General features: G+C 41.2%; 2 protein-coding genes across 2 annotated transcripts; one reads left to right on the top strand and one right to left on the bottom strand.

The window, feature by feature from the left end:
- Positions 1-1,021: 1,021 nt before the first annotated feature.
- Positions 1,022-2,532, top strand: EAF02_001924 (uncharacterized protein; the record flags this gene model as incomplete). The annotated part of the gene is made up of 4 exons (XM_038897972.1): positions 1,022-1,048; positions 1,096-2,005; positions 2,065-2,105; positions 2,170-2,532. 4 exons carry the CDS (start codon positions 1,022-1,024, stop codon positions 2,530-2,532), a joined length of 1,341 nt encoding a protein of 446 aa, XP_038761664.1.
- A 3,677-nt stretch (positions 2,533-6,209) lies between these two features.
- Positions 6,210-8,163, bottom strand: EAF02_001923 (translation elongation factor EF-1 alpha; the record flags this gene model as incomplete). The annotated part of the gene is made up of 6 exons (XM_038897971.1): positions 6,210-6,279; positions 6,347-7,388; positions 7,445-7,583; positions 7,859-7,917; positions 7,993-8,060; positions 8,159-8,163. The coding sequence occupies 6 exons, from the start codon at positions 8,161-8,163 to the stop codon at positions 6,210-6,212; spliced, it is 1,383 nt and encodes a 460-aa protein (XP_038761663.1).
- Between the last annotated feature and the right edge of the window lie 2,384 nt (positions 8,164-10,547).

Here is a 10,547-nt window from a genome sequence, read left to right as displayed (position 1 = left end):
ATTTATACTTGAACATACTGAATAGATATTGAACTAATCGATAGTATATAGTATCTTATGATTATAATGAATGTGTTTTTTATTAAAATACTATTTCGTTAATAGATATAAGTGGGCATTAATCTAAATAGTTTTCTTTAAGATAATATAAATGTGATTGTAATAATTAAAGTTTAAAGAAAGGATTGAGTTTATTTGAAATGAATTTGTTTGATGAGATTATTTACAAATTGTTGAATTGAAGTAAACATAAATGAAATGATATAAATTTTTGAAGAATTATATAATTGAAAATTGTATTATTATGTTTCTATTATTTGTATATAAGATTGTAATAAGAGTTAGTTAAAAGTTTATTGAAAGTTTATTTAATTTGAAAAAGAATGTTTTAAATTATATATGAATATAAAAATCAAAAATAATATAAAACTTATTTTTTATTTTATAAATTGAAATATTAATATTTATATGTATTAATATTTTAAGATTATAAGATATCATATAATTCTAAAGTAATTTTTATTTAGTTTTCAATTTTTATATTAATATTTTATTTATTATCAATCTCCTAATCTCGATTTCTAATCCTATACAATCTTTTACTAATCGACCTCATCGAAATCCCCTAATCTTGCTTCAGCAAGATCTCATTGAAATCAAAACTTTCCTCCAACCGAGAATACCTACCTTTGCCTTGGCAAGGTTACATTCAACACATTCGATGTATGTTCACCTCTACCTTGTATTCATTATTCCCATTGACTTCAATGTAAACTTGCCTGACAAGCTTACCTACCTGATCATTAATTTCAACATCTAATTTGAAGTAAGCTAATCATGCCTAGCAAGCTTTCCCTTCGATATATCAAAATGCCACCCAAGCTTCCACCTACAGCTAAACCTGCTGCTAAAGCCGGATCTGCTCCTAAAGCTGTCAAAAGAAAATCTCGCACAGGTGATGATGATTCCGATGAATTTAAAAAAAATTAAACAACAATTCTGGGAGTTGACACCTGATGAGATGAACGAACTGTTGCAGGATCAAGAGGTATATATTTCTTTTGGGACTATTAAAATAACTGCTAATTGTTCTAGATCATCAAAAAGTTTAGCAAAGTTGGAAAGAGAACAGGAGAACAAATCAAGAAGGCTTTAGGCAAGTTTGAGGATGGAAAATGGGTCGCCAAAGTTGAATCAGGAAGTCCCCCTACAAAGAAGAGAAGAAATTCCAAGATGATGGCCACCAAACAACGTACCAACACATCCGATGAAATCGTTATCGACAGTGCCGGATCGTCGGATGCTTATTCCGTTCCCGATGAAGATATTCCAGAATTGACAGAAGATTATCTTCGTATCCGAGTGCAAAGATTTGGCTACCAAGGAGATGTTGATGCCTTTGTGAAGGAACTCCTCATGCAAGCCGAAAATGACGATACCTTTCAAGATTTGCCCGAGGAGGATTTGTTGGAGAAAATGGATAATCTCATACGTGAGACCCATGAAATAAATGAAAATTTGAAGGAACATTCCGAAGAACCTCTCCAACTCCAACCTCGCAAGCCTAAGGCAGATGTCACAAAGTGGTCGCTTGCTATTCCGGACACAAAAGAAGAGATTATCAAGGAAATCTCATCTTTCAGATTAAATCAATATGACTACGAAGACACGGTAGTTGCAAGATTGCTTATTCTTCTATCATGGTCTGGAAGTGCAATTACGGAATCTGCTACAAAGGCTGGAACTGCGTACTTGACCAACAAGATGAAATCTTTTCGAATTTCCGCACTTGTGCCAATCATAGTTCGAAAAATTCAAGCTCATCGTCCATTAACGATTAAGCCAAATGGATCAAAGCTTCCTGTAATCCTTGGTCTTTTGGCCAAAGGAGAGGCCGAGATGACTCTAACAAGGCAACTCTTAGCATACTATTTCATTCATCTTGGAGCAGAGAAATATTTCCAAAACGAAGATCATCCAGTAGCCAGTCGCAAAGGAAAGGATGGTAGTTACAAAAAAACATTGCTAAAGGATCGGCATATCTTCGTTTTGTCATAAACGTAGCTGGTGAAGATACATGGAAGATTTTACCTGATGCTAAAAAAGTAAGTACTTCTTGCCTTGCAAGGTTACCCCAATTTCAAAATAATTTGCTAATTATGTGAACAGGATCAATTGGTGAAGAAATTCCAATTATTCAAAGCGCACGGAAAGAAATTATCAATTTTGGTTGACGCTTTCGGTGTTGGTATATTATTATCTCTCAACGCACAGGACGCTGTCGAAGTTGGTAACTTGGCCGTCTCCAAATGGTCTAGTGCGATACCAAAAGCACTCGTAGAGATGGCTCGTCGCTTTCCTGACGCTGAAGAGTTTAAGAAGATTAATGGAATCGTGTCGAGCATATTAACCCAACTGGTTACCGACGAGATTGATTCAAAGGAAGCGTTTGAGCCAATTTTGAGCTACATTCTGGAGAACCAGCACAATCCAGTCCACAAGTCACTCATGGGCAGTTTGAACCCAATCTAAAGTAGCTTGGCCCTTACCACCTGTCACACCAAAAGATCACGAGTCAAAGACAAAGGAACCTAGGAAGTAGTAATCAACAGAAACTCAATGTTGGAGTAGATGCATCAAAAGGATAAGAGACCAATTTAATATTCAATGCCATGGTGGAGGAAAGATAAAAGCGAGCGGGTGAAGGAAGGGATAGTTGATGCTTTTTAATACTTTGATTTTTCGCATCGCAACGCGAGCAAAATCGTTCAATTCAATGAATTTAACTTTGTTTCTCCATTTTATGCTCACTATTGGTGATGTTTTTGAACTTTTATGTGACCTTGTGAGGCAAGTTTACCTATTAACTAATGTTCTCGAATGATTTAAAATGCTATGGTTTTGAATCATTCCTCCGTCGAGGGGGTTATATATGTTTTTGATTAAAACTCGAAGCAATCAAATGAATATTTGAGAGTCCTTAAGGTTACAATTGATTTGTACATTTGATAACATAACCCCAAGACGGAGGAATGGTTCAATTAAAGGGGGGGAAGATGCAGCTTCCTCGAAGTGCTTTTCCTCAACTTTGTACCTTCCTCCCCTAGAAATCAACATGTAAATATACGATTTCTTCTCAGATATGAGGACGAAGATGCTTCTACCATCTTGAAATCATCGTTCAATCATCATCGGAGTTCAAATTCAACATGAGACAGGTCAGCATTAAGGATTTCTTCGTCAAGGGTACTCGGATTGAAACTCCAACATCCACCAAAGTCGATAGTTACATCGAAGAGTTCTCTTTCAAGCACCTCCATCAGAAAACATACCAGCTCGACATCTGAATCTACCACATCAACAATCTCTCAATCCAAAACATCTAGTAAGAAGTCCACGATTTCATCTATAAAATCGGCAGATTGTTTGGATGCTGACTGCTATATAGTCTTTGACAGATGGTCTCCGAATCGCTACTTCCTCAGAGATGAGACAACTCAGACTCGTCAACAATACTAGACGGTACCGCGAGACTTTCAATGCAGACGAGGCTAAAAAAGGACACGTGGCTAGACGCAAGAAACTTAAGGGACAATGGCCTGAGGAGAAAAAACAGGAAGAAAAGGACAAACGAAAGATGCGAGACGCGAAACGCGAAACCTGGAGTCAAGGAACACCAAAATCAGCTGCGTAGAGAAAAGAGAGCAACTGACCCTGCGTGGAAATTGGAAGCGAACAGGAAGAGGAGAGTTCGCGACGCAAAAAAGAAAAGAAAAGAGGTGATGCGGAGGCTGTGGAACAGGTTGAGAGAATGAGGTCGTGAGGAATTATCTGGGGAAATCGTAAGGGGTTTCGTCTCCCTAGGGCTATCGAGGGTTGATAATGAAAGAAAGGATGATGATATAAACCAATTAAAGATTAATTTATTAAAAATTTCGAGAACTGAGGATTGTCCTATCATTTCATACATCCACTGGTGAATCAAAGTATATAGTAGTTATAAGAGTATAAGAGTGGAGTGATTGTATGAAACCAATTGAAACAATGAGAAAGCCTTAAATGAAAGGGGTGGGGAAGGGGAGCAGGGTAGCCATAGTCCGAACTGCAGTCCAATAATATGAGATTTTGAATATCTAAGAGTGATTGGAGGTTTGAATATGATTCAATGATCCAATCAAATTCAACATCTCAAATAGTTTGAATGTTCTAATTGATTTTGGGGGATTCGATAATCTTCATTGTGGGACTGCAGTTCGGACTTTGGGACACCCCGGAAGAGAGCCACGAAAAGGTTCCCTCTATACTTACACTCCCATTCTCACTCCCACTTCAGGCACAAGGTCTCTAAAACAGAACGGGCGCCAGCCAGCTCACCCACAAGATATCTGATCCAAGCACGATAGATTCTTCACATTATACTTATGCATGTTAGAAACCCGTTTTGACCATGCCATGATTTAACTTCAATTCCCCTCAAGACAGCCAGCCAGACTTAATCCAAATTGACTGGTAGCTAAGATGTGGTATACTATTAAAGACAGGAAGTATGTAGTAGTGAACGAAAGAGAACTTTACGGATATGCGCTACCCCGCTGCATATAATCCAAAATCGTGCAAGATAATACTAGTTACCAAGACCTCCATAAATACAAAACATTGATCATCAAACCTCAAACCTCAATCGAATAAAATTTCACCTCTAGAGTGTAAACTATACACCTCCACTCCAGGCTCCACGCTCCACGCTCCACGCTCCACCATCCACCCTCCAAATCAAATCAACCCCCTCAATAATTCTCCTTCACACTCCTTCATGTCCTCTCCAAAACCCCTCAAGTCATGCACCTCGTTCCACGCTTCAAATCAACCCCCCATAGATTCAAATAGAACCACAGAAGCCCCTCCAACCATCCACTCACAACATCCATCGCACCACCAACCTACACACTTCCATACTCCCCTCCCACACTCCCTTCCCACACTCCCTTCCCACACTCCCTTCCCACACTCCCTTCCCACACCCCCAAATCCAAACCAGCACCAGCACCAACACCAACAGATAACAAAGCACCCACCAGCAACTCCAACAAGCCCACCAAATCCCATCCCAAATTGTCGCTAACAATACAAATGACCTCCCTCGCCTAGCGAGGTTATTACCAGCTCTCCAACTTGAGAGATATGCTGTAAAGATTGTGTGCAGCACAAAAAGAAAACGTCATTATGAACAGCAAGCCCCAAATTATCGCTAAGGAAAAATAACCTCGCCCAGCAGATCTCCAACTTCAGAAATTGCCCGAAAAAATTCAGAACACCACAAAAAGAAAACCTAAATCCGAAAGAAAGTTAAAAATCAGAATTACAGATACCTTGCCCAGCGAGATCATCACCAGAACTTTGACTCTACTCTTCGACTCTATAGCTTCCCCTCCATGATACAAGCGAAGATCAACCCCGCGAATAAAATTCGACACCATCTCACCACCTCACTATTCAAATTCACCACAATACACATATTTACATCGTTGAGATTATCCTCTCGAGAACATGTTACTATGGTTTGGATCGAAGTCGATTGGCAAGACTACACCATCAAGAAAACTAGATGAGTTTCTTTCATTCGAAGATTGCTTGAATTTTGTCGCCCTATGGTCCTACCCTCATGATATAACAGTACAAACATCTACTGGCCGGAGGTGAAGTAAACACATCAGCAATGTGCTGATTCAATGGAGCCCAGGAAACTACTAAATGGGCAAGGTAGCTCCAACGTTTCATTGACAAAATTCGAGACAAGACTGAAAGACATGGTGCATTGCCACGCTGGTCGCCTGCAACCAGAGAAAAACATTACTGTCGGAGTTATTAAGTAATTTTTTCCCTTTCTTTATTGCCTCTCTCTTCATCTGGTCGTTACTGTTGATATGGAGGGTTGCAAGTGAGAAAGTCAGTCACATCAACATGAACATTACATCACACATTATACGGGACGGAAACAAATTACTTTGAAGTGCATTCTAGACGACTATGTTCTATGTAAGATACCAGAACGCGGAAGAGCTAAACCATTACGCGTAAACCCAAACCCAATCATCTTATCGTAAACCGAGGAGGTAAAAGGAAATGGTGTTTTGCATCCTAGCCATAAATCATCGTGAACCCGAAACAAAGCAAATATGGAGAAATTTTGTTTCATTCCATTATTGCATTTATTTCTTGGCACCAGCCTTGACGGCGGCCTTGGTGACCTTGCCAGCCTTTTCTTGCTTCTCAACGGACCTAGAAGAAATTTGTTAGCAACAGTGACGACGAGATGAGAGGGGGAATAAAGAAAGGGAAAAATTACTTAATAACTCCGACAGCAACTGTTTGTCTCATGTCACGGACAGCGAAACGTCCGAGAGGTGGGTACTCAGTGAAGGCCTCAACACACATAGGCTTGGATGGAACCATCTTGACGATAGCAGCATCACCAGACTTGATGAATTTTGGAGAGTCTTCAATAGATTTACCGGTACGACGATCAATCTTTTGGAGGAGCTCAGAGAACTTGCAAGCAATGTGGGCAGTGTGGCAATCCAAGACTGGAGCGTAACCGGCACCGACTTGACCAGGGTGGTTAAGAACAATGACTTGAGCGTTGAAGGACTCAGCACCCTTAGGTGGGTCTTGCTTGGAGTCACCAGCAACGTTACCACGTCTAATTTCCTTAACGGAAACGTTCTTGACGTTGAAACCGACGTTGTCACCTGGAACACCCTCAACGAGTTGTTCGTGGTGCATCTCGACGGACTTGACTTCAGTGGTGACACCAGCTGGGGCGAAGGTAACGACCATACCGGCCTTGATGATACCGGTCTCAACACGACCGACTGGCACCGTTCCAATACCACCAATCTTGTAAACATCTTGGAGTGGGAGACGGAGGGGCTTGTCAGTTGGGCGGGAAGGTGGGTCGATAGCATCGATGGCCTCGAGGAGAGTCTTTCCGGTGGACTTGGCTCCTCCCTTGGCTTCCTTCTCCCAACCCTTGTACCATGGGCAGTTGGTGGAGTTGTCGATCATGTTGTCACCGTTGAAAACCGAGATAGGAACGAAAGGAACGGTCTTTGGGTTGTATCCGACCTTCTTGATGAAGTTGGAGGTCTCCTTGATAATTTCTTGGTAACGATCCTCAGACCACTTGGTGGTGTCCATCTTGTTGATGGCAACAATGAGTTGCTTAACACCAAGAGTGTAGGCAAGAAGAGCGTGCTCACGAGTTTGGCCATCCTTGGAGATACCAGCCTCGAACTCACCAGTACCAGCGGCAATGATGAGAACAGCGCAATCAGCTTGGGAAGTACCAGTAATCATGTTCTTGATGAAATCACGATGACCAGGGGCATCTGGAAATGATGTTAGAAAATCGAAAGACAGAGGGCGAAGCAGCAGGACAACTTACCAATGACGGTAACATAGTACTTTGGAGTCTCGAACTTCCAGAGAGCAATGTCGATGGTGATACCACGTTCACGCTCAGCCTTGAGCTTGTCCAAAACCCATGCGTACTTGAAGGAACCCTTTCCGAGTTCGGCAGCTTCCTGTGATGATTGTCAGTTACTGTTGGAAGAATTTGGTAGACGTTGATGTGATCCAGAGATGACATAATTTGGTTGACGTGCCACACTGTGTCGGAACTCGCAGATAATTTCATTGTGCCAAACAAAAAAGTCCGAGCGCACGAATAAAATTCTGCAAGTGGTACAAGAAAAAAATCTTTACCCCACCGAGGGGCACAGTGCGATAAGGTTGGGGCATTGAGCACCCAACCTGTACACGAACAAAGGATGTGTAGAAAGAAAAGAAAAATGCTCACCTTCTCGAACTTCTCGATGGTACGCTTGTCAATTCCTCCGCACTTGTAGATCAAGTGACCTGTATGTAATGTAAGTTGTTGTTCGCAAAGAATACATAAATCGAGTTGGCAGATCTGCACTCGGGGTTCCTTACCGGTGGTGGTGGACTTTCCGGAGTCGACGTGTCCGATGACAACGACGTTGATATGTGTCTTTTCCTTTCTGCAAAGAAGAAACGTATCAGCAAAGAGTTCAAGAGGATATAGATCGAGGTTGAGAGATAATCCTGATGGAAAACTCTGATGGATTGGAAGACTTACCCCATTTTTAAGGTTGTGTTTGGTTATTTGTGGAAGTTTTGTCTTCTTAAATTGAATCTATTGAAAGAAGATGATATTAGTTGATCGATCTTCAAGAAGGTTGATGAAGAAGAAGAAGAGGAGGAAGATATCGATAGATGGACGGATGGAAAGAATTTAAACTTACTGCACAGGTATGATTACTTGAATCCAGGTATGTGCGACGAAGAAGGAAGAAGAAGAGTTTCGAGAGGATGGCGGGGTTTATAAAAAAAAGTTCAAGTGTGTGGTAGGCTAAGCGATAGAATTTGAACGCTAGTTAGTGGGGTATGATCATGTGACTTCAGCCAAAAAGCACAATTTTCAGTCATTACGGCGGTATGACTGGTCCGGTGAATATTGAAAGTGGATTGATTTTGATCTACTAAATTCACTCTTTTAATTGATATTCATCCACTGGATCACTACTGTATGACTAGGGCCCGTACTAGGTATGATAGCTCATGAAAATCATACAAAAAAACAACCTGGAAAGTCAAATGAAAAGGTTCCCAGCAGAAAAAAAGTGAAAAAGATTCAAAAACGGGCCACAAAATGAAGGTTTTGCACAATGGCAATGAGGTAAATGTGGCGATTGGGTCCATTGGGCTCCCAGGATGGCTCAGGCTTACAAGTTACAAGACCATTTCGTTGCTCGAGTGCATTAGGTTTTATCTTGATGATACGAAAACCAATCATTTCTATTCAATCTTGATGCTTCATGCATCCGAGTGGATTCAATGAAATCAATGTGGATTATCTGGCGGCAATGATCTTTACAAGCGGTTAGTGAATTCCTATCTTGATCGAATCCTTGACTCAAATTTTCATTCATTTTCATATCTTTGGTGGAGGGGCAACCAAATTTAGTGAGGGGCAATTTTGATATCTGCAACTTGATGCAAGAACGGTCTTCATGGCCTCAAGATTTGATCTATTTTGATGAAGTGTCACCGTGTTCTCACTACAAGTGGGTTATCGTTGCATCACCTGCATCCATTCACTTGCAAATTTTCATGGTACGTGAGGAGAAGTGTGGAATATCAGTGGATAAATGGGAATTGAAACTGAAGACTATGATGCGAGTTTCGAAAAGAAAAAAAACTATTCATTCTCCCCACTTATCGCCAATCAATTTTATATCTCTTGACATTTCCTGCACAATAAGGCTGGCATCAGATTATTGAATGGAACTACATATTCCATCCTTGATACGGTTATGGATGTTTCATTTGTCTTTGGATGAACGGTCTGAATCAGTTTTGGAGGTTGAGCATCATCCAAACGCAGTCATGTCGACGGTAAGCTTATTCATTCCTCAAAGGTATGCATTGGATGATGCTGCATTATCTCACAGCAAGCTCGAGACAAGATGAAACGAACAAGAAATGCTGGTTGGTGGTGGGGCATGAGTCAAATTACCTACCCCTCAACCTCCCCAATTGTTATCACGATACATTTATGAAAAGAACGGGGGAAGAAAACTCGAGGCTGGAAAAATACCCAGTTTTAGGATGAGTTGAACGACGGCAATTCGACGTTTTAATAATGGATGAAAACGAACCGAATCCATCCACTCAACCCTATTGCTTAGGTGAGCGGATCTTCCTTTTTGCAGATGAGAGCAAAGGTGGGAAAACCAATGCACTTCAAGGTATCCGGCAGATACAGTCTGGTGACGTTTGCCTCGAGATTTGTATCTCTCGACACAATGACTCGGGAGTAAGTCGACAGGTTAGAAAATTCGAGATCAGAGATACGCAATATTGGGATGAGCAGGCAGGCAAAAACTTAACGGATTTACATGTGACTAAGACGAAAATGAAGCTACAACCTTGACACCCGTTGGACAGATTCGAAATACACCACCTTGATAGGTTGATAGGTCCGCCCGATGGACTTATCACGATCTCAACACATTTGAGCAGAGCTCAGGAATTATTGGTACTCATCACGAGTCTGCGAACTCGACATCGTGGCTTTCGGTTGGATCTCGTCCGCGTAAGTGAATTTGAGATTGCAGATGTGCAAATTACCACAGCATTCGACAGATGATCCTTCAACATATAGATTTGGAAATAATCGACATGTGGGAAGGCGCAAGGCGAGGAGATGCCCAAGTTCGCAAACGATAGTCCAATGATGGACTTCTTATGGGCTGGGCTATCGATTTCACCCTCGATGGTCTGAATACAATAATAAAGCTGCAACGAGCTATAGGTGAGCTAATTCGAGCTTATGGAGACACCCAACCTTGGAAGGGCCGACAATGGCAATCTGATCAAGCCATTATTGTGTCGAGCTTGAGACTGGCAGTTCATGCAATTTCAGGATAAGCCGGCAGATGAGTCTGATAACTTACCTCTTCCAA

This window comes from Botrytis sinoallii, assembly GCF_014898435.1.
Source record: "Botrytis sinoallii strain Bc 23 chromosome Unknown BSIN_003, whole genome shotgun sequence".
Classification (NCBI taxonomy): domain Eukaryota; kingdom Fungi; phylum Ascomycota; class Leotiomycetes; order Helotiales; family Sclerotiniaceae; genus Botrytis; species Botrytis sinoallii.
Note: the sequence above shows the minus strand (reverse complement) of the source record. Positions and strands in the feature narration are given on the sequence as shown.